Source organism: Pelophylax lessonae (assembly GCF_965119305.1).
Source record: "Pelophylax lessonae genome assembly, chromosome: 4".
In the NCBI taxonomy this organism is placed as follows: domain Eukaryota; kingdom Metazoa; phylum Chordata; class Amphibia; order Anura; family Ranidae; genus Pelophylax; species Pelophylax lessonae.
The window spans coordinates 650001320-650026319 of NC_138771.1; the positions used below are offsets into that span (position 1 = coordinate 650001320).

General features: G+C 46.0%; 1 protein-coding gene across 1 annotated transcript in view; it reads left to right on the forward strand.

The window, feature by feature from the left end:
* RNF167 (ring finger protein 167) overlaps positions 1 to 25000 on the forward strand; it is a gene marked incomplete at its 5' end in the record, with an annotated part of 52699 nt that overhangs the window by 13085 nt on the left and 14614 nt on the right. Inside the window, 4 exons of the mRNA XM_082256258.1 lie at positions 2065 to 2187; positions 4454 to 4541; positions 5775 to 5865; positions 8006 to 8111. Of these exons, the coding sequence (XP_082112384.1) occupies positions 2065 to 2187; positions 4454 to 4541; positions 5775 to 5865; positions 8006 to 8111 (408 nt within the window). The remainder of the gene's footprint in view (positions 1 to 2064; positions 2188 to 4453; positions 4542 to 5774; positions 5866 to 8005; positions 8112 to 25000) is intronic.

Here is a 25000-nt window from a genome sequence, read left to right on the forward strand (position 1 = left end):
CTCCCCTGTACAGCTGGATAGGAGGGGCGGCGGGGGCAGCATGTAGAGAAATCACTGTCCTCCTTTTTCCTCCTGTAGCTGCAGGAGGAAAATGGAGGAGATTGGTTCCTCTGTATTCTGCCCCCGCCACTCCTCCTATCCAGTTCACTTGTGTTATGCTGTCTCTGGGCCCCTTTGTGCTCCCCTGTCCCCCCCCTACTGTGCTGCCCCCCCCCCCCACCACACTGTGCTCCCTTCCCCCCCCCTGCCGGCTGCTGGAGGGGATGTGTCACAATAGACAACCAGGAAGGGGTAAGTAAATATGTAATTTACCAGCTACTTCCTTTTCTTAACCACTTTACGTCTGCTCACAGTAATATTACTGCGGCAGAGTGGTTCGTTATCGTCTGACGACGTAGTATTAACGTCGTCAGACACTCCCCCTTCTGGGCGGCGCTTGCGCGCCGCCGGAGGCTCGCTCCCGCTGTTTTCAGTCACAGCGGGAGTCGGGCCAGGGGAGGAGTGGCGGCGATCGCCGCTGCTCTTACCCGATCGTCGGGGATCGAGTCTGGAGATCCGCCCGCTGTGTGTAAACAGAGCGGGCGGATCTCCTAAGTGACAGGGAGTGACAGATCGGACTGTTCAGCATAGCTGAACCTGCGATCTGTCCCTGTGTCACTCAGTCACCTCCCCCCCCACACGTCAGTAAGCACCAGGCATACATTAACCCCTCCCTCTCCAATAAAATTAACCCCTTCCCTGCCAGTGTCATTTTTACAGTAACAGTGCATATGTATAGCACTGATTACTGCAGTAATGTCACTGGTACCCCCAAAAATGTCAAAAATGTCAGTCAAGGGTCCGATCTGTCCGCCGCAATGTCGCAGTCCCGCAAAAAAAATCGCAGATCGCCGCCATTACTCGTTAAAATAAAAAACACCAAAAATGACATAAATCTTTCCCTTTGTTAGTAAACGCGATAACTTTTGCGCAAACCAATCAAAATACGCTTATTGCGATTTTTTTTACCAAACATAGGTAGCAGAATACAAATTGGCCGAAAATTTTTTAAAAAATTGGTTTTTACATCTTTTTTGGGGGGGAATTTCATATAAAAAAATGTTAAAAATATTGTTATTTTTTCAAAATAAACGCTCTTTTTTTGTTTATAGCGCAAAAAGTAAAAATCGCACAGGTGATCAAATACCACCAAAAGAAAGCTCTGTTTGTGGGAAAAAAAGGACGTAAATTTCGTTTGGGTACGGCGTCGCACGACCGCGCAATTGTCAGTTGAAGTCGCACAGCGCCGAATCGCAAAAAGTGGCCTGGACGGAAGACAGCAAAATCCTCCGGTGGTATAGTGGTTAATGGACAGAGTCATAGTCAGTGACATTGTAAAAAAAAAAAATAAAATAAAATGATAAAAAATAATACAAATAAAATACCAAAAAAATAAAAACTACTGACACCAGTGGGTGAACTTCCAGGATCGCAAAGGTCACACTTGCGACCGGGCCCTGGCATTCCACCACCGTGGGGAGGCCACAAGATGGCAGGAAAGGGGGCCCACTGCAGAACTTGTGAAAGGGTCTCACTGCGGGATCGTAATAAAGGGCCCCGCAACGAGAGTAAAGGATCAGTGGGAAGAGCCCCAGGCTTGAAGGAAAGGGCCCCAGCCAGGGGTCCGAGGGGGCTCTTCATGCAGTGCCGGGACAAGGTCATCCAGCGCCCAGGGCAAGGATGCCAAACTGGGCCTCCCCTTCCCTTAGGGTTAGGGTCAGGGTGCCCCCCCCCATCCCTGCATTAAACCACTGCGCCCTGGGCAACCGACCCTCCTGCCCACCCCTTGTCCTGTCCCTGCCTTCATGGTTTCTTGCACCGGGGGCCTTGAAGGTTCTGGTCAGGCCTCTGGATCCAGGTAAATGAAGATGATCCGGTGATGCTGATTAGACGCTGTGGGGTAGTAGGGCTGATTTCATGCACACAGTCATGCTGTCCCGTGTTGGAAAAAGGAGATTTATTTCTAATGGTAGAAGCAGAAATCTATTGGTGATGCAGAATTTCTTCTCTTATTTTCCTGTGCAGGGTTACATCATCCACGCCACCCCCGAAAATGCCTGTCAGCCCATCGAACCCCCACCAATCAGAGATAACAAGACCTTATTCTTTGCTCTGATTCGCCGATTTGACTGCAACTTCGATATCAAGGTGAGTCACTCCAAGAGAAGAGAAAAAAGCCACCAATTCATGAGAAGAGGATAGGAGTCTGTACTCCTCCTGCAGGGTGACACATATAGAAGGGGATAGGAGTCTGTTCTCCTCCTACAGGGTGACACATATAGAAGGGGATAGGAGTCTGTTCTCCTCCTACAGGGTGACACATATAGAAGGGGATAGGAGTCTGTACTCCTCCTGCAGGGTGACACATATAGAAGGGGATAGGAGTCTGTACTCCTCCTGCAGGGTGACACATATAGAAGGGGATAGGAGTCTGTACTCCTCCTGCAGGGGGACACATATAGAAGGGGATAGGAGTCTGTACTCCTCCTGCAGGGTGACACATATAGAAGGGGATAGGAGTCTGTTCTCCTCCTACAGGGTGACACATATAGAAGGGGATAGGAGTCTGTCCTCCTCCTGCAGGGGGACACATATAGAAGGGGATAGGAGTCTGTACTCCTCCTGCAGGGTGACACATATAGAAGGGGATAGGAGTCTGTACTCCTCCTGCAGGGGGACACATATAGAAGGGGATAGGAGTCTGTTCTCCTCCTACAGGGTGACACATATAGAAGGGGATAGGAGTCTGTACTCCTCCTGCAGGGTGACACATATAGAAGGGGATAGGAGTCTGTACTCCTCCTGCAGGGTGACACATATAGAAGGGGATAGGAGTCTGTACTCCTCCTGCAGGGGGACACATATAGAAGGGGATAGGAGTCTGTACTCCTCCTGCAGGGTGACACATATAGAAGGGGATAGGAGTCTGTTCTCCTCCTACAGGGTGACACATATAGAAGGGGATAGGAGTCTGTCCTCCTCCTGCAGGGGGACACATATAGAAGGGGATAGGAGTCTGTACTCCTCCTGCAGGGTGACACATATAGAAGGGGATAGGAGTCTGTACTCCTCCTGCAGGGGGACACATATAGAAGGGGATAGGAGTCTGTACTCCTCCTGCAGGGTGACACATATAGAAGGGGATAGGAGTCTGTACTCCTCCTGCAGGGGGACACATATAGAAGGGGATAGGAGTCTGTACTCCTCCTGCAGGGTGACACATATAGAAGGGGATAGGAGTCTGTTCTCCTCCTACAGGGTGACACATATAGAAGGGGATAGGAGTCTGTACTCCTCCTGCAGGGTGACACATATAGAAGGGGATAGGAGTCTGTCCTCCTCCTGCAGGGTGACACATATAGAAGGGGATAGGAGTCTGTCCTCCTCCTGCAGGGTGACACATATAGAAGGGGATAGGAGTCTGTACTCCTCCTGCAGGGTGACACATATAGAAGGGGATAGGAGTCTGTACTCCTCCTGCAGGGGGACACATATAGAAGGGGATAGGAGTCTGTTCTCCTCCTACAGGGTGACACATATAGAAGGGGATAGGAGTCTGTCCTCCTCCTGCAGGGTGACACATATAGAAGGGGATAGGAGTCTGTCCTCCTCCTGCAGGGTGACACATATAGAAGGGGATAGGAGTCTGTACTCCTCCTGCAGGGTGACACATATAGAAGGGGATAGGAGTCTGTACTCCTCCTGCAGGGTGACACATATAGAAGGGGATAGGAGTCTGTACTCCTCCTGCAGGGTGACACATATAGAAGAGGATAGGAGTCTGTCCTCCTCCTGCAGGGTGACACATATAGAAGGGGATAGGAGTCTGTCCTCCTCCTGCAGGGTGACACATATAGAAGGGGATAGGAGTCTGTACTCCTCCTGCAGGGTGACACATATAGAAGGGGATAGGAGTCTGTCGTCCTCCTGCAGGGTGACACATATAGAAGGGGATAGGAGTCTGTACTCCTCCTGCAGGGTGACACATATAGAAGGGGATAGGAGTCTGTTCTCCTCCTGCAGGGTGACACATATAGAAGGGGATAGGAGTCTGTACTCCTCCTGCAGGGTGACACATATAGAAGAGGATAGGAGTCTGTTCTCCTCCTGCAGGGTGACACATATAGAAGGGGATAGGAGTCTGTACTCCTCCTGCAGGGTGACACATATAGAAGGGGATAGGAGTCTGTACTCCTCCTGCAGGGTGACACATATAGAAGGGGATAGGAGTCTGTTCTCCTCCTGCAGGGTGACACATATAGAAGGGGATAGGAGTCTGTTCTCCTCCTGCAGGGTGACACATATAGAAGGGGATAGGAGTCTGTACTCCTCCTGCAGGGTGACACATATAGAAGGGGATAGGAGTCTGTACTCCTCCTGCAGTGGTAGTAATGTGACTTTTTTCGCCCTGTAGGTGCTAAATGCCCAGCAGTCAGGATATGATGCTGCTATTGTTTATAATGTGGGTTCAGATAAACTCCTGAACATGGCATGGAATGACGGTAAGTGTCACGGGGTACCGGCATGGTTGTTTTATTTCATGTGTATGTTGCCTAGTGCCCATGTTCTACAATGTTAAGGGGTAAATAGGCCTCATGGGGCTGTCACGTGCCCTCCTCTGCAGCTGTCATTAGAGGAGAGTCAGGGTCATGTATGAAGCCGTGTAATGCTGTTTTAGGTGGATAATCCTGCAGTTTCCCAAACAAAATGGAGACCTCAAAATCTGCAGGACAGGAATTGGCATTCTATGTTGCTGGGACAAGTTTCTATACCACCCATGGAAAAATGTACCCCCTTCTGCTCCCTATCAACTGTCAATTAACTCAGCAGCATAGCTGCAGGTGCTGCCCTTGTTGGGCCCTGCTTTTGCTGAAGTGCCCAAGGTGGCTGCCCTTTCTACTTACCTCTCGGGCCGGGCCTGATGTTATGCCTATGGTGAGTTTATTGTGGAAAGCTTAGCACTCACCTCTTTGGGGAGCAAATCACAACTGGACAAGAAAAGAGCCCAAATCAATCAACTTAATCTCCTTGAGAAGGCCAAGGCAAGGAATGTCTACCATGTTCATGTTTGGTCGTACTCATATAAACCTTCCCTGATCCAAGTGGACAAACCATCTGTGACTTCTGTAGGCACCCTTAGGACCTGGATTGAGAACTCAGGATTCACTGCAGCTGCAGTTGACCTGACATTCAGTGGCCTTTGCTTTCCTATAAGCCCATTGATACTGGCCTATAGACTGGCCGTAAATGGCTCAATAAAGGCCAGCCATGGTTCCAAGTTTCAGTTAGGTTTGTAGCTATTGGGTTCTTCAACTTTGCTCACAGACAGTAATGGCAGCCTCTTGTGATTGGAGATGCTCTTTATTGCACAGGAGATGGTTGTCTTACTACTTGGAATATCTTCACCACCCTTTGGAGAATGGTGAAGTATACCAAGTACCATTGTCCTCATCAAGTCAGGGTGGTGAGGGGTCCATGATGGTGCTTGCAGGAGTCACGTGAGGATGGTCTGATATCTCCAACCCCATTGTTCCAAGGGAGGACTCCGTCTGTGGTCATACTGATCTGGAATGTTAGTTCTGTCTGCAATGAAAGGAATTTCAGCTATAGACGGCTGTGTAGCAGAACTTTGCTGTGATGTCCATCCTCCTAGAGCACTGGAGGGTGAATCACACTTCATTATTCTGCCCTCCATGTGGTGCCACTTACACAGCTTTCCTCCGTCTCCTCTCTAGAGCAAATCCGCCTGGAGATTTCCATCCCTTCTGTGTTCATCGGGGCAACCGCTGGCCGGATCCTGCTGGAGGAATTCTCCTACTATGACCAGTAAGGAACAGTCACTGGGGACACACATGGGGGGACACACATGGGGGGACACACATCACACATGGCTGAGCAACACAGAATGCTTGGGACTATTCTCTCTCATTCTCCTTTTCTTTCTCTCTTCTTCTGCCTTTCCCTCATTCCTGTATTCACTCCTTCTCTGTATATCGGTGTCCTCTTCACTCCTCTCCCTGCTCTACATCTCAGTGTATTCTTCTTTTCACCACCCTCTCTTTTATCACTCGCACTTCATCTCCCTTATTTCCATCTCACTGGGATCTATTTTTTTTCCCCACATGCCTTTTCTTTTTTTTTTTCTTTCTCTCTGTCTCTCTGTGTGTCTCTCTCTCTTTCTCTGTCTCATTTTCTCCCTTTCTTTCTTTCTTTTTCTTTCTTTCTTTTTCTTTCTTTCTTTCTTTCTTTCTTTCTTTCTTTCTTTCTTTCTTTCTTTCTTTCTTTCTTTCCTTCCTTCCTTCCTTCCTTCCTTCCTTCCTTCCTTCCTTCCTTCCTTCCTTCCTTCCTTCCTTCCTTCCTTCCTTCCTTCCTTCCTTCCTTTCTCGCCCCTTCTCTCTCTCTCTCTCTCTCTCTCTCGCCCCTTCTGTCTCTCTCTCGCCCCTTCTCTCTCGCCCCTTCTGTCTCTCTCTCGCCCCTTCTCTCTCGCCCCTTCTCTCTCTCTCTCTCTCGCCCCTTCTCTCTCTCTCTCGCCCCTTCTCTCTCTCTCTCTCTCTCTCTCGCCCCTTCTCTCTCTCTCTCGCCCCTTCTCTCTCTCTCTCTCGCCCCTTCTCTCTCTCTCTCGTCCCTTCTCTCTCTCTCTCGTCCCTTCTCTCTCTCTCTCTCTCGCCCCTTCTCTCTCTCTCTCTGTGTCTCTCTCTCTTTCTCTGTCTCATTTTCTCCCTCTTTCTTTCTTTCCTTCCTTCCTTCCTTTCTTTCTCGCCCCTTCTCTCTCTCTCTCTCGCCCTTCTCTCTCTCTCTCTCTCTCGCCCTTCTCTCTCTCTCTCGCCCTTCTCTCTCTCTCTCGCCCTTCTCTCTCTCTCTCGCCCTTCTCTCTCTCTCTCGCCCTTCTCTCTCTCTCTCTCTCTCTCTCTCTCTCGCCCCTTCTCTCTCTCTCTCTCTCGCCCCTTCTCTCTCTCTCTCTCTCGCCCCTTCTCTCTCTCTCGCCCCTTCTCTCTCTCTCTCTCGCCCCTTATCTCTCTCTCTCACCCCTTCTCTCTCTCTCTCGCCCCTTCTCTCTCTCTCTCTCTCGCCCCTTCTCTCTCTCTCTCTCTCTCGCCCCTTCTCTCTCTCTCTCTCTCTCTCTCTCGCCCCTTCTCTCTCTCGCCTTCGCCCCTTCTCTCTCTCGCCCTCGCCCTTCTTCTTTTCACCACCCTCTCTTTTATCACTCGCACTTCATCTCTCTTATTTCCATCTCCCTGGGATCAATTTTTTTTTCCCCACATGCCTTTTCTTTTTTTTTTTTCTTTCTCTCTGTCTCTCTGTGTCTCTCTCTGTCTCTCTGTGTCTCTCTCTGTGTGTCTCTGTGTGTCTCTCGCTGTCTCTCTGTGTGTCTCTCTCTCTCTCTTTCTCTGTCTCATTTTCTCCCTCTCTTTCTTTCTTTCTTTCTTTCTTTCTTTTCTTTCCTTCCTTCCTTCCTTCCTTCCTTCCTTCCTTCCTTCCTTCCTTCCTTCCTTCCTTCCTTCCTTCCTTCCTTCCTTCCTTTCTCGCCCCTTCTCTCTCTCTCTCTCTCTCTCTCGCCCCTTCTGTCTCTCTCTCTCTCTCTCTCTCTCGCCCCTTCTCTCTCTCGCCCCTTCTCTCTCTCGCCCCTTCTGTCTCTCTCTCGCCCCTTCTGTCTCTCTCTCTCTCTCTCTCTCTCGCCCCTTCTCTCTCTCTCTCTCGCTCGCCCCTTCTCTCTCTCTCTCTCTCTCTCTCTCGCCCCTTCTCTCTCGCCCTCGCCCTCTCTCTCTCTCGCCCTCGCCCTCGCCCTCGCCCTCTCTCTCTCTCTCTCTCTCTCTCTCTCTCTCTCTCTCTCTCTCTCTCTTTGAAAAGACATAAGTGTATCTAGTTTAACCGATAGAAAATAAATCATTTGAAAACAAATATATATATTTATATAATCTCATACCCACAGCTGACGGTCTCCTTCTTTCCCCTTCTCTCTCCGCAGTGCTCATGTCTTCCTTCTCCCGGAATATAACCTCAACTTTGGTCTTTATCTCATCCCTTTCATCGTGGTGGTGGCGATTATCTTTGTAGTCATGTCTGTTGTCATGGTAAGTGTTTGTGTTTTGCAGATAGTAAATGTTATCAAAAAATCTTTACAGTTTCAGATCATATGCAACTGGAGTATTTATAAAGTAATCATTCAGTAAAATTGGAATAGGCAGTGGAACTGAACTAAGCTGACTAATACAGACAGCAAAAAAGTTTATAAATGTAACAAATCTGACTGCAAAATCTGGCAAATGATTAGCTAATAATTAATTTAACTCTGCTATTTGTTCTGCCTTGTTGAACAGATTGAGTTTCTATCAGATTGAGATTCTATCCCCAAATTGTAATACAACATGCAGTACTACTGAGTGTCCTCTAGAGGTCGCCTCTGGCTTAATCTGTACTGCTTCATGCTGTATTGGTGACTGTCCTCTAGGGGTCACCCTTAGATTCATTTTGAAAAGGTTTGTTTTCTAGATGTTCTAGAAGCTTGAAGAAGTTTCTTATAGCTCCCAGCATGCACTGCAGCTGCAAGAAAGATAGGGAAACTGGGAACCTTTAGTACCTGGAGCACTACAAATCCTAGCATGCAAGCTTATAAAACTTTTTTTTTTTTTTTTGCCATTCTGCAAATGTTTTGAAATCTTTCCCAGTCCTTTCTGTTAGAGAACTCATTGTTACAAAGTCTTCTGAGCGTGTATTAATGTGCCTTTACATTAACCACAAACCACACAAAAGCGCATTTGTAAGGTGTGTCACACCTAAACAAAGCAGGACTCTCCTTTCCTCTTCTTCCTCTCCTTTCTGTTTTCTCATCAATCAGGACCACTGTTACAAATCACAGAGCCCCGTACAGCCTAAGACACCCCCAGTGTCCATCATGGAATAATCCCCCTGGAGGCACACAGTAGGACAGGAAACAGAGGGGATTCTGGACAGGAAAGGATGATCAGTGTGGCAGGAGGGGGGCATTTACTGGAAATTACCCCATGTAGTTACCTCTCTCCCTCTCGCCCTCTCTCTCGCCCTCTCTCTCTCGCCCTCTCTCTCGCCCACTCTCTCTCGCCCTCTCTCTCTCGCCCTCTCTCTCTCTCTCTCTCGCCCTCTCTCTCTCTCTCTCTCGCCCTCTCTCTCTCTCTCTCTCTCTCTCGCCCGCCCTCTCTCTCGCCCTCTCTCTCTCTCTCTCTCGCCCTCTCTCTCTCTCTCTCTCTCTCTCTCTCTCGCCCTCTCTCTCTCTCTCGCCCTCTCTCTTGCCCTCTCTCTCTCTCTCTCTCTCTCTCTCTCTTGCCCTCTCTCTCTCTCTCTCTCTCTCTCTCGCCCTCTCTCTCTCTCTCGCCCTCTCTCTCTCTCTCTCTCTCTCTCTCTCTCGCCCTCTCTCTCTCGCCCTCTCTCTCTCTCTCTCTCTCTCTTGCCCTCTCTCTCTTGCCCTCTCTCTCTCTCTCTCTCTTGCCCTCTCTCTCTCTCTCTTGCCCTCTCTCTCTCTCTCTCTCGCCCTCTCTCTCTCTCGCCCTCTCTCTCTCTCTCTCTCTCTCTCGCCCTCTCTCTCTCTCTTGCCCTCTCTCTCTTGCCCTCTCTCTCTTGCCCTCTCTCTCTGGCCCTCTCTCTCTGGCCCTCTCTCTCTGGCCCTCTCTTGCCCTCTCTCTCTGGCCCTCTCTCTCCCCCCTGGAAGTGCAGTCTGGGATAAAAGTGGAGGGTCTCTGGAAGTCAGTGTCCCTCACCGATGAGTACTTGGGGCCCTATAGCAGGAAGTGGTCCTCAACCTTCAGGACCTCCAGGTCACATTGCTGCAACAGTCTACTTTCCTTGGTCCTGTAGGTCTGTATGTGCCATCCTGATTCCATTTCCAGGCTGTGGGTTCTTAGTCTGTACAGACTCAGGGTCTCTCTCATTGTGGTCTTGTAGCACCTCCAGGTATGGGGCCAGTTTGTAGTCTCTCTGTACATTATTTAGTAGCTAGTTTCTGGGTGGTTGTTATTTCATTTCTCAATTCTTTGGCATATTTTTCTTTGGAATCATTCATTATGTCTTTTTATTTGAGATTTTGTAAGGAGGCATTGTTGGGAGTTTGGGATGAACAAGGTGCTGATGAATTGTTGCTGGTTGCGTAGTTTGACCTGGTCCTTGTTGGTCAGTAGGGCTTTTTAGTGGTATGAGTTGGGGCTGCTGTTTTGTAGGTGGTCCAAGTGTGGTAGCGCCCTCTTATGTATTGAAAGCAGTAAAGGGAATTTGCCCAACTCAGCCCAGCAAGCGTTGTTGGAGTTGCTCCGATGGCCTTGAAGGAGGTGCTCAAATGGGCTTGGAAAGGGTGCTTCAATGGGCTTGGAAAAGGTGCTCCAATGGGCTTGGAAAAGGTTCTCCAATGGGTTTGGAGGAGGTGCTCTGATGGACATAGAGGAAGTTTTTCTGATGGAGTTATAGGAATTTCTCCGATGGGCTCTGAGGAGGTTCACAGATGGGCTTGGAGGAGGTTCACCGATGGGCTTGGAGGAGGTTCACAGATGGGCTTGGAGGGAGTTTACCAATGGGCTTGGAGGGAGTTTACCGATGGGCTTGGAGGGGGTTCACAGATGGGCTTGGAGGGGGTTCACCGATGGGCTTGGAGGGGGTTCACCGATGGGCTTGGAGGGGGTTCACCGATGGGCTTGGAGGAGGTTCACCGATGGGCTTGGAGGGGGTTCACCGATGGGCTTGGAGGAGGTTCTCTGATAGGCTTGGAGGAGGAGGAGATGCCTCATCTTTCAGGGCCTCTATGGCTGGCTTGAAACCTCTTGATTGGTTTATTTCTAAGCTGAAGTATGTGTAGCCGACGCCGTGAGGTTCATCAAGACTGCAGTTGTAAAGGAAGACTTCTTGACCTGTTTGGAGTTCTTTCTCTGGAACGCCATGATTTTTGCTTTCTTTGGGTTGAGGGGTAGTAAGGATATGACCCACTGTCTCATCCCCCACATGCTACATATATTAACCTGAAACCATCCCCCCACCCCCTGAATTGTCCACCATCTCCTGCACAACAGTTAAGATTTTAGGTACAGACAATAAACTGCTCCTCCATGATAGCGATGGTTGGGATTTGTCTTGTGTACAGTACCAAGCAGAGAAAACTGATTTGACACTAAATGAGAGGAGATTCTGGGGGTGGAGAGAGAATTAGGCTGGGTGGAGATGTTAGAGATTCCTGCGTCCTCCCTGCAGGCCATGAATGTGGCCGATCACTGGGAGGTGGTGACATCTGAGCACCCTGGGGGCACAGGGTCAGGTAGAAGAAGGCTGTATATTAGGTGTGGCTGGTCAGACTAGATAAGGCCAGCCTGGTCATGTTGTCCCCATAGGGGGTGCTAATAATATATACAGGTCACTGTGCTGGCCTGCGATGAAGAATACCATAGCACATAACCTAACACCATTATTTGTAGAGATAAGAAAACCAATGCAAGTGCAGGTGGAGATCCTAAATTGGGCTTATGTGATTTAATTGGGCATAAAGTGGAACTCCATGCACAAAAATTACCTTCCTGCCTGAAATGGGACTCCCTCAGAGCTGCTTTCTATGTAGCTCTGAGACTGGAGAGAGGAATTTGAGTTGCTGTTTTCTATCTTCTCTTTTTGTCTGCCTGTTTTGGAATTCCAGCTGGTGTGTAGGACATGATATAGTGTAAACGAGGACAGCAGGGGATTGCACGCAGCAAAGGAAAGAGAAAAAAAACTTCTTTGGTCACTTCTCAGTGAATGTCTATTTTGGATTAGAGAGGGTTGTATATTTGTTGGAAATTTGTATTTATTTTTAAGTCGCAGTAAATGCAGGACATTGAACTTTGATACACTCCGAAGTACGAGCGCAATCTCTGATCTCGTTATCTGGGATCCCGCGTCTGATATGCAGAACTTTCACTGTCTGCGTACATCCAAGGATCATGGAAAACAAGTCTCCATGGCATGAAATATTCTGATACATTTCTGATACATTGTAGATCGCGGTCAGCAACATTTCTGTGTTATTGCTTCCTTCGCAGACCGTAAAACCAGGCGGTTCACCCCCAATGCATCCTCTTCATTCCTTAGATCAACCCCAATGCATGCACAACAGGCCTCAGGTCATCCCTAATGCATGCACAACAGGCCTCAGGTCATCCCTAATGCATGCACACAGGCCTCAGGTCATCCCTAATGCATGCACACAGGCCTCAGGTCAGCTCCAATGCATGCACAACAGGCCTCAGGTCAGCTCCAATGCATGCACAACAGGCCTCAGGTCAGCTCCAATGCATGCACATCATACTTCAGGTCATCCCTAATCATGCACCCTCTTTATTCCTTAGATCAGCCCCAATGCATGCACATCAGACCTCAGGTCAGCCCCAATGCATAAACATCAGACCTCAGGTCATCCCTAATACATGCACATCAGACCTCAGGTCATCCCTAATACATGCACATCAGACCTCAGGTCATCCCTAATACATGCACATCAGACCTCAGGTCAGCCCCAATGCATAAACATCAGACCTCAGGTCATCCCTAATACATGCACATCAGACCTCAGGTCATCCCTAATACATGCACATCAGACCTCAGGTCAGCACCAATGCATTCACATCAGACCTCAGATCATCCCTAATGCATTCACATCAGACATCAGGTCAGATTCAATGCATGCACACCATACCCCAGGTCAGCCCCAACGCATCCTCTTCATTGCTTAGATCAGCCCCAATGCATTCACATCAGACCTCAGGTCAGCCCCAGTGCATGCACCTCAGGCCATCCCTAATGTATTCACATCAGACCTCAGGTCATTCCTAATTCATCCTCTTTGTTCCTTATGCCCCGTACATACGTGCAGATTATCTGCAGACTTTTGTCTGCAGACTTACCTTTTCTATGTAGTGCAAGGGCCTGCCGGATTGCATACAAATTGAAAGTGTTCAGGTTTGACCTCATATTATATGGTTTTGGTAAGTCTGCAGACAAAAGTCTGCAGATAATCTGCACGTGTGTATGGGGCATTAGATCCGCTCCAATGCATTTACATCAGACTGCAGGTCATCCCTAATGCATGCACATCAGACCTAAGGTCAGCCCCAGCACATCCTCTTCATTGCTTAGATCAGCCCCAGTGCATTCACATTAGACCTCAGGTCAGCCCCAATGCATCCTCTTCATTCCCTAGATCAGCCCCAATAAATTCACATCAGACCTCGGGTCAGCCCCAATGCTTTCACATCAGACCTCAGGTCAGCCCCAATGCATCCTCTTCATTCCCTAGATCAGCCCCAATGCTTTCACATCAGACTTCGGGTCAGCCCCAATGCTTTCACATCAGACCTCAGGTCAGCCCCAATGCTTTCACATCAGACCTCAGGTCAGTCCCAATGCATGCACATCAGATCTCAGGTCAGCCCAAATGCATCTTCCTCACGCAATATAACCACTCCAGTACATTCACATCAGGCCATCTCAAATGCATGCACATCAGACTTTAGGTCATCCCTTATGCATGCACATCAGACCTCAGGTCAGTCCCAATTCATCCTCTTTCATTCCTAAAATCAGTCTCAATACATGTACTTGAGACCTTACATCAGTCCTATTGAATAAACTTCAGACCTTGAATCAGTCCCAATGCACGCATATCAGACCTCAGGTCAGCCCCAACGCGTCCTCTTTACTTTCTATATCAGCACCAATGCATGCACATCAGACCACAGGTCAGACCCAGTGTGTACACTTCAGACCTTATATCAACCCCCATGGTATAAACACCAGACCTTAGATTAGCCCCAATGCATGAAGTTTCACACCTCAGGTCTGCCCTAATGCATGTACTTCAGACTTTACATCAGTTCCAATGTACAAACTTCAGACCTCAGGTCAGCCTTGATGCATACATTTCTATACTGAGCGGTAAATGAAAAGTATGGTCAGCGGGTACCATCACAAGCGGCATTGCATGCCTGACCAGGTCATGCTTGCCAGGGGGTGATAAAGGCTGTTGTACATCCATTTGACCCAATAAACTCTGATTGGAGGTTGTAGAAGAATGTGAAGTGTCGCATGGCACATCTGATTGAGTTGCGCTGCATTTTACATAAACTCTCATATTGCAGCGTGTATAGTTTATCAGGCACAGATTTCATGATCCTGACTGTCCTGCCTCATCATCATTCTGGTGCAATACTGCACGCCCTCCATTTCTGTGACGTTAAGCTTTGGGACTTTCTAACATTTGGTGCGTTAGGCGCATCTTACTGTTCCAACTCTTCAGCTGAAGAAATATTGGATGCATTCCATAAAGCCATGCTCCATGCAGCAGATATTTGGCGCGCCATCAATAGGTTATGGGGCCCATTGCATTTTTGACGCATGCCTTACGGGATAGTGGCTCCTGCCTTCCATATCTCCAATCCTCGCTGTAGTTCTGGCATTAGGGGGGTGGGTCTCAGACGTCCTAGTATGCAATGCTGCTAGAAGTTGCACTGTGCTCTTTTGGCAATTCCAGGTTATTTCATAGACAGCAAGCTCAATTTCAGTATACTTTACACCACTGATTGTTAGCCTACCTTATATAGGGGACCACAGGGGTGGCCCCTGATGTCACCAAAGGGCTCCAAATATTAGATATTATATTTAATGCTATAGTAGACCGTAGTAGACCCAAGATGTCCTAGGGGAGTTGGTCAGAGACTACTCTATGGTTAAGAAAGATGTGCTAGAGTAGTCAGTCAGAGACTGCCCTAAGCTTAGGGAAGACATCCTAGAAGAGTCGGTCAGAGACTGCTCTACACTTGCGGAAGACGTCCTAGAGGAGTTGGTAAGAGACTGCTCTGCAGTTAGGGAAGACGTCCTAGAGGAGTCGGTCATTGACTGCTCTACTGTTGAGGATGGACTCATCCTCTTAAAAATGACTTGGCACAGATCCTGGGACTTTCCTGTAACGTCAAGCTTTGGGACTTTCTAACATTTGGTGCATTAGGCGCATCTTACTGTTGGGGAAGACATCCCAGAGGAGTCGGTCAGAGACTGTTCTAGGGTTGGGGAAGATGTCCTAGAGGAGTTGGTCAGAGACTGCTCTACTGTTGGGAAAGACATCCTAGAGGAGTCAGTCAGAGACTGATCTATGCTTAGGAAACATGTCCTAGAGGAGTCGGTCCAAGAATGCTCTACGTTTGGGGAAGACGACCTAGAGGTGTCAGTCAGCGACTGTTCTACGGTTGGGGGAAGACATCTTAGAGGAGTTGATCAGAGACTGCTCTGTGCTTGGGGGAAGATATCCTAGAGGAGTCGGTCAGAGACTGCTCTACGGTTGGTGAAGATGTCCTAGAGGAGTCGGTCAGAGACTGCTCTACGGTTGGTGAAGATGTCCTAGAGGAGTCGGTCAGAGACTGCTCTACGGTTGGTGAAGATGTCCTAGAGGTGTTGGTCAGAGACTGCGCTACAGTTTGGGAAGACCTCCTAGGAGTCCGTCAGAGACTGCTCTATGGTTGGGGAAGATGCCAAAGGGCCACAGGTTGGGCACCAGGGCCTTCCACGTTACAAAATTACATAGTGAGATTAAAAAAAGACAGAAGTCCATCCAGTTCAACCTATGGTGTGTGTGCATAAGAGTTTATGTCAATAGTACATTGTATACCCCTGTATGCTGTGGTTGTTAAGGTGCCCATATAATAGTTTTTTTTAAACTATTGATGCTCCCTGTTGATAGCACTGCTTGTGGAAGAGAATTCCACATTACTGCTATGACAGTAAAGAACCCTTTACGCAGTTTAAGGTTAAACCGCTTCTCTTCTAATTGTAGTGAATGGCTGCGTGTCTTTTTAAATTCCCTCTCGCTGAAAAGTTTGTTCCCTATGCTAGGGTCGCCAGTACGGTATTTGCACACTGATATCATGTCCCCTCTTAAGCGTCTCCTCTCCAGAGAGAATAATTTCAATGCTTGTAGTCTTTCCTCATAGCTGATGTCCTCCATTCCCCTAATTATTTTTGTTGCCCTTCTCTGGACTCTCTCCAGTTCCAGCACATCCTTCCTGAGGACCGGTGCCCAGAACTGGACATCATACTCCAGATGCGGCCGGACCAGAGTCTTGTAGAGTGGGAGAATTTATTATTTTATCTCTGGAGTGAATCCCCTTTGTAATACATGCCAATATTCTGTTGGCTTTGCTTTCAGTAGCATGGCATTGCATGCCATTGCTGAGCTTGTCATCTACTAGGACCCCCAGGTCCTTTTCCATCCTAGATTCCCCCAGAGGTTCACCCCATAGTGAGTTTGTTCAGGTCTTCTTGTAAGGTTTCCACATCCTGCGTAGAAGTTATTGCCCTGCCTAGCTTTGTATCATCTGCAAATACTGAAATTGAGCTGTTATCCAATCCTCTTTTTTGAAGGCCTTTTCTTTTTTGTTTTATATGCATTTTTATGTTGAAGTTTAGCCACCCAGGGTTTATTTTAGCTCTTTTAAACTAATTCCCTGTTGGAATGCACTGGCCAATACCTTTTATTTAGTATATTCTTAAAGCATTCCCATTTTTCCTCTGTGCTCTTTGTTTCTAGGGTTCTATCCCATTTAATATGCAAAGATCGCAGTTTGGGGAAGTTGGCTCTTTTGAAATTCAGTGTCCTTGTATTACTCTTGTGTTTCCCATTTCTATGATTTATACTGAAACTATTTGACCTATGGTCACTGTTTCCTGAGTTGCCTCATAGTTCTACATCCGCAATCAGGTCTGTATTAGTAATCAGTAGGTTTAGTAACACATTGTTTCTTGTTGGTGTGTTCAACATCTGACCCATGAAATTTTCCTGCAAAACATTTAGAAAATGGCGAGCCTAAAGCCTCGTACACACGCAACGATTATCGGCCGACCGGTCGTCCGTCTTTTGTCCAGAGTTGTGTTTTGTTGGTTGGAATGTGCCTAGACTGCACACAAATTTTCTCGGCCAACAAAATTCTACTTCAGAAGTGATGTCATGTGTTGGTTTGTTTTCTTTGTGTTTTTTCTTCTCTGAGCATGCCCAGTCTTGCTCATCAGATTTTTCCCTGTCGAAATCTGTACTGACTGCATGAAAATCGGCCGTTGTGTTGGCGGCCAACAAAAATTTTATAGTCTGCACACCAGATTTTTTTGGCCGAAAAGTCGGAGTTGGTTGTCGGAAGCATCATACTAACAAGCCGAAAATCAGTAGATTGGACGTTGGCCGAAAATTCCCTGCCAATTTTCGACGCGTGTGTACGGGGCTTTAGACAAATGCGCGCTTCCTTATGCCCAGTCTATATCTGGATAAATAAAATTTCCCGTCCTTCCCACCATTCCAAACTGTTATAGGTGGTACGCCTCCCCCTCCTCCCTCTGGTTGGGTGGCCTATAGCATATACCCAATAATGCTTTCCCCATAGTGCCTTCCCTTTGAAGCTCTACCCGTAAGTATTCTACCTCCTCCCTAGCTCCATTAGTGATATCGTTCCTCATATTCACTTGCATATTGTTCTTGATATACAGGCATAGCCCTCCCCCATTTTACCCTCTGCGATAAAAGAAATACCCCTGAATAGTTGCCAGCCAATCAAACCAAGTCTCTGAAATTCCCACAAAATCGAAATCCTGTTCATACATTAGCAGCTCCAGTTCTCCCATCTTAGCCAGACTTCTAGCATTGGCATACAAACCTCGTAATTTGGTCCGGACGCATACTTTATCCTTGAAAAGACAAGAACTCACTGCTCAAGGTGGTGTAATTGCCTGATGACTCACACCGGTGCATGCCCCGCCTCGCCTCCGTGAAAACTTGATAAATGAAAAGGAATTGGCAGCACTCCAGGTTGAGTCAAAATCCAGATTTATTGACTGGACATGCAAATATGACAATCGTGACAAGGTAGACGCGTTTCACACACTGACTGTGTGCTTAATCATTACCAATACTTTATCCTTGTTTGATGCTATGAGGCTGCAATTTGGATTTGCAACTTACTTTAGTTTGTGTTTTGGAATTCTGGTCACCCTACCGCTAATGCCCCCAATATTGCCCGCTGAACCTTGCTCCCTGCTTTGCTAGCTCTAAATTCTGGACCCCTCCTCGCCATCACCTAGTTTAAACCCCCCTTCCCCTAACTTTTTAGCCATCTCCTCTCCCTGTAGGGCTGCACCCTCATCATTTAGGTGCAATCTTCTAGATTGTAAGCTCTAACGAGCAGGGCCCTCTAGTTCCTCCTGTTTTGAATTGTATTGTAACTGTATTGTCTTCCCTCACATTGTAAATCGCTGCGCTAACTGTTGGCTCTATATAAATCCTGTACAATAATAATAATAATCCATCCCTACTAAAGGGCCAATAGCCAAATGAGAAGTCAGCCCAGATCTCCAGGAACCTAAACCCCCTCCTTTCCACACCACCTCCTCAGCCACTTGTTAACTTCCCTAATCTCCCGCTGCCTCTCTGGTGTGGTTCGAGGTACTGGTACTATTTCTGAGAATACTACCTTGGAGGTCTTACTCCTTAATTTCGCTCCTAAGTCCCTGAAATAATTTTTTAGGACCCTCCACTAACTTTGTCATTGGTACCCACGTGTACCATGACAGCTGGGTCCTCCCCAGCTCCACCAAATAATCTGTCCACCAGATCCGTGGTGTACTGAACCCGAGCGCCCGGTGAACAACATACAGTTCGGCGCTTACGGTCTTTGTGACAGATTGCCCTCTCTGTCCTAACTGTCCTGTACTATTAAGAGAACCCAAGAAAAAGGGTTCATGTTTACGCACAAGGTATAGTGTCAACAGGGAAAAGTTGAACGCAGTCCATAAGTCCATAGATTTAAGGTCCATGACTAAGGTGAACACAGTCCATAAGTCCATAGATTTAAGGTCCATGACTAAGGTGAACACAGTCCATAAGTCCATAGTTTTAAGGTCCATGACTAAGGTGAACACAGTCCATAAGTCCATAGATTTAAGGTCCATGACTAAGGTGAACACAGTCCATAGATTTAAGGTCCATGACTAAGGTGAACACAGTCCATAAGTCCATAGATTTAAGGTCCATGACTAAGGTGAACACAGTCCATAAGTCCATAGATTTAGGGTCCATGACTAAGGTGAACACAGTGCATAAGTCCATAGATTTAAGGTCCATGACTAAGGTGAACACAGTCCATAAGTCCATAGATTTAAGGTCCATGACTAAGGTGAACACAGTCCATAAGTCCATAGATTTAAGGTCCATGACTAAGGTGAACACAGTCCATAAGTCCATAGATTTAAGGTCCATGACTAAGGTGAACACAGTCCATAAGTCCATAGATTTAAGGTCCATGACTAAGGTGAACACAGTCCATAAGTCCATAGATTTAAGGTCCATGACTAAGGTGAACACAGCCCATAAGTCCATAGATTTAAGGTCAATGACTAAGGTGAACACAGTCCATAGATTTAGGGTCCATGACTAAGGTGAACACAGTGCATAAGTCCATAGATTTAAGGTCCATGACTAAGGTGAACACAGTCCATAAGTCCATAGATTTAAGGTCCATGACTAAGGTGAACACAGTCCATAAGTCCATGGATTTAAGGTCCATGACTAAGGTGAACACAGTCCATAAGTCCATAGATTTAAGGTCCATGACTAAGGTGAACACAGCCCATAAGTCCATAGATTTAAGGTCCATGACTAAGGTGAACACAGTCCATAAGTCCATAGATTTAAGGTCCGTGACTAAGGTGAACACAGTCCATAAGTCCATAGATTTAAGGTCCATGACTAAGGTGAACACAGTCCATAAGTCCATAGATTTAAGGTCCATGACTAAGGTGAACACAGCCCATAAGTTCATAGATTTAAGGTCAATGACTAAGGTGAACACAGTCCATAAGTCCATAGATTTAGGGTCCATGACTAAGGTGAACACAGTCCATAAGTCCATAGATTTAAGGTCCATGACTAAGGTGAACATAGTCCATAGATTTAAGGTCCATGACTAAGGTGAACACAGTCCATAAGTCCATAGATTTAAGGTCCATGACTAAGGTGAACACAGTCCATAAGTCCATAGATTTAAGGTCCATGACTAAGGTGAACACAGTCCATAAGTCCATAGATTTAGGGTCCATGACTAAGGTGAACACAGTCCATAAGTCCATAGATTTAAGGTCCATGACTAAGGAGAACACAGTCCATAAGTCCATAGATTTAAGGTCCATGACTAAGGTGAACACAGTCCATAAGTCCATAGATTTAAGGTCCATGACTAAGGTGAACACAGTCCATAAGTCCATAGATTTAAGGTCCATGACTAAGGTGAACACAGTCCATAAGTCCATAGATTTAGGGTCCATGACTAAGGTGAAAACAGTCCATAAGTCCATAGATTTAAGGTCCATGACTAAGGTGAACACAGTCCATAAGTCCATAGATTTAAGGTCCATGACTAAGGTGAACACAGTCCATAAGTCCATAGATTTAAGGTCCATGACTAAGGTGAACATAGTCCATAGATTTAAGGTCCATGACTAAGGTGAACACAGTCCATAAGTCCATAGATTTAAGGTCCATGACTAAGGTGAACACAGTCCATAAGTCCATAGATTTAAGGTCCATGACTAAGGTGAACACAGTCCATAAGTCCATAGATTTAGGGTCCATGACTAAGGTGAACACAGTCCATAAGTCCATAGATTTAAGGTCCATGACTAAGGTGAACACAGTCCATAAGTCCATAGATTTAAGGTCCATGACTAAGGTGAACACAGTCCATAAGTCCATAGATTTAAGGTCCATGACTAAGGTGAACACAGTCCATAAGTCCATAGATTTAAGGTCCATGACTAAGGTGAACACAGTCCATAAGTCCATAGATTTAGGGTCCATGACTAAGGTGAACACAGTCCATAAGTCCATAGATTTAGGGTCCATGACTAAGGTGAACACAGTCCATAAGTCCATAGATTTAAGGTCCATGACTAAGGTGAACACAGCCCATAAGTCCATAGATTTAAGGTCAATGACTAAGGTGAACACAGTCCATAAGTCCATAGATTTAAGGTCCATGACTAAGGTGAACACAGTCCATAAGTCCATAGATTTAAGGTCCATGACTAAGGTGAACATAGTCCATAGATTTAAGGTCCATGACTAAGGTGAACACAGTCCATAAGTCCATAGATTTAAGGTCCATGACTAAGGTGAACACAGTCCATAAGTCCATAGATTTAAGGTCCATGACTAAGGTGAACACAGTCCATAAGTCCATAGATTTAAGGTCCATGACTAAGGTGAACACAGTCCATAAGTCCATAGATTTAAGGTCCATGACTAAGGTGAACACAGTCCATAAGTCCATAGATTTAAGGTCCATGACTAAGGTGAACACAGTCCATAAGTCCATAGATTTAAGGTCCATGACTAAGGTGAACACAGTCCATAAGTCCATAGATTTAAGGTCCATGACTAAGGTGAACACAGTCCATAAGTCCATAGATTTAAGGTCCATGACTAAGGTGAACACAGTCCATAAGTCCATAGATTTAGGGTCCATGACTAAGGTGAACACAGTCCATACGTCCATAGATTTAAGGACCATGACTAAGGTGAACACAGTCCATAAGTCCATAGATTTAAGGTCCATGACTAAGGTGAACACAGTCCATAAGTCCATAGATTTAAGGTCCATGACTAAGGTGAACACAGTCCATAAGTCCATAGATTTAAGGTCCATGACTAAGGTGAACATAGTCCATAAGTCCATAGATTTAGGGTCCATGACTAAGGTGAACACAGTCCATAAGTCCATAGATTTAAGGTCCATGACTAAGGTGAACACAGTCCATAAGTCCATAGATTTAAGGTCCATGACTAAGGTGAACACAGTCCATAAGTCCATAGATTTAAGGTCCATGACTAAGGTGAACACAGTCCATAAATCCATAGATTTAAGGTCCATGACTAAGGTGAACACAGTCCATAAGTACATAGATTTAAGGTCCATGACTAAGGTGAACACAGTCCATAAGTCCATAGATTTAGGGTCCATGACTAAGGTGAACACAGTCCATAAGTCCATAGATTTAAGGTCCATGACTAAGGTGAACACAGCCCATAAGTCCATAGATTTAAGGTCAATGACTAAGGTGAACACAGTCCATAAGTCCATAGATTTAAGGTCCATGACTAAGGTGAACACAGTCCATAAGTCCATAGATTTAAGGTCCATGACTAAGGTGAACACAGTCCATAAGTCCATAGATTTAAGGTCCATGACTAAGGTGAACACAGTCCATAAGTCCATAGATTTAAGGTCCATGACTAAGGTGAACACAGTCCATAAGTCCATAGATTTAAGGTCCATGACTAAGGTGAACATAGTCCATAGATTTAAGGTCCATGACTAAGGTGAACACAGTCCATAAGTCCATAGATTTAAGGTCCATGACTAAGGTGAACACAGTCCATAAGTCCATAGATTTAAGGTCCATGACTAAGGTGAACACAGTCCATAAGTCCATAGATTTAAGGTCCATGACTAAGGTGAACATAGTCCATAGTTTTAAGTTCCATGACTAAGGTGAACACAGTCCATAAGTCCATAGATTTAAGGTCCATGACTAAGGTGAACACAGTCCATAAGTCCATAGATTTAAGGTCCATGACTAAGGTGAACACAGTCCATAAGTCCATAGATTTAGGGTCCATGACTAAGGTGAACACAGTCCATAAGTCCATAGATTTAAGGACCATGACTAAGGTGAACACAGTCCATAAGTCCATAGATTTAAGGTCCATGACTAAGGTGAACACAGTCCATAAGTCCATAGATTTAAGGTCCATGACTAAGGTGAACACAGTCCATAAGTCCATAGATTTAAGGTCCATGACTAAGGTGAACACAGTCCATAAGTCCATAGATTTAGGGTCCATGACTAAGGTGAACACAGTCCATAAGTCCATAGATTTAAGGTCCATGACTAAGGTGAACACAGTCCATAAGTCCATAGATTTAAGGTCCATGACTAAGGTGAACACAGTCCATAAGTACATAGATTTAAGGTCCATGACTAAGGTGAACACAGTCCATAAGTCCATAGATTTAGGGTCCATGACTAAGGTGAACACAGTCCATAAGTCCATAGATTTAAGGTCCATGACTAAGGTGAACACAGCCCATAAGTCCATAGATTTAAGGTCAATGACTAAGGTGAACACAGTCCATAAGTCCATAGATTTAAGGTCCATGACTAAGGTGAACACAGTCCATAAGTCCATAGATTTAAGGTCCATGACTAAGGTGAACACAGTCCATAAGTCCATAGATTTAAGGTCCATGACTAAGGTGAACACAGTCCATAAGTCCATAGATTTAAGGTCCATGACTAAGGTGAACACAGTCCATAAGTCCATAGATTTAAGGTCCATGACTAAGGTGAACATAGTCCATAGATTTAAGGTCCATGACTAAGGTGAACACAGTCCATAAGTCCATAGATTTAAGGTCCATGACTAAGGTGAACACAGTCCATAAGTCCATAGATTTAAGGTCCATGACTAAGGTGAACACAGTCCATAAGTCCATAGATTTAGGGTCCATGACTAAGGTGAACACAGTCCATAAGTCCATAGATTTAAGGTCCATGACTAAGGTGAACACAGTCCATAAGTCCATAGATTTAAGGTCCATGACTAAGGTGAACACAGTCCATAAGTCCATAGATTTAAGGTCCATGACTAAGGTGAACACAGTCCATAAGTCCATAGATTTAAGGTCCATGACTAAGGTGAACACAGTCCATAAGTCCATAGATTTAGGGTCCATGACTAAGGTGAACACAGTCCATAAGTCCATAGATTTAGGGTCCATGACTAAGGTGAACACAGTCCATAAGTCCATAGATTTAAGGTCCATGACTAAGGTGAACACAGCCCATAAGTCCATAGATTTAAGGTCAATGACTAAGGTGAACACAGTCCATAAGTCCATAGATTTAAGGTCCATGACTAAGGTGAACACAGTCCATAAGTCCATAGATTTAAGGTCCATGACTAAGGTGAACATAGTCCATAGATTTAAGGTCCATGACTAAGGTGAACACAGTCCATAAGTCCATAGATTTAAGGTCCATGACTAAGGTGAACACAGTCCATAAGTCCATAGATTTAAGGTCCATGACTAAGGTGAACACAGTCCATAAGTCCATAGATTTAGGGTCCATGACTAAGGTGAACACAGTCCATAAGTCCATAGATTTAAGGTCCATGACTAAGGTGAACACAGTCCATAAGTCCATAGATTTAAGGTCCATGACTAAGGTGAACAGAGTCCATAAGTCCATAGATTTAAGGTCCATGACTAAGGTGAACACAGTCTATAAGTCCATAGATTTAAGGTCCATGACTAAGGTGAACACAGTCCATAAGTCCATAGATTTAGGGTCCATGACTAAGGTGAACACAGTCCATAAGTCCATAGATTTAGGGTCCATGACTAAGGTGAACACAGTCCATAAGTCCATAGATTTAAGGTCCATGACTAAGGTGAACACAGCCCATAAGTCCATAGATTTAAGGTCAATGACTAAGGTGAACACAGTCCATAAGTCCATAGATTTAAGGTCCATGACTAAGGTGAACACAGTCCATAAGTCCATAGATTTAAGGTCCATGACTAAGGTGAACACAGTCCATAAGTCCATAGATTTAAGGTCCATGACTAAGGTGAACACAGTCCATAAGTCCATAGATTTAAGGTCCATGACTAAGGTGAACACAGTCCATAAGTCCATAGATTTAAGGTCCATGACTAAGGTGAACACAGCCCATAAGTCCATAGATTTAAGGTCAATGACTAAGGTGAACACAGTCCATAAGTCCATAGATTTAGGGTCCATGACTAAGGTGAACACAGTCCATAAGTCCATAGATTTAAGGTCCATGACTAAGGTGAACACAGTCCATAAGTCCATAGATTTAAGG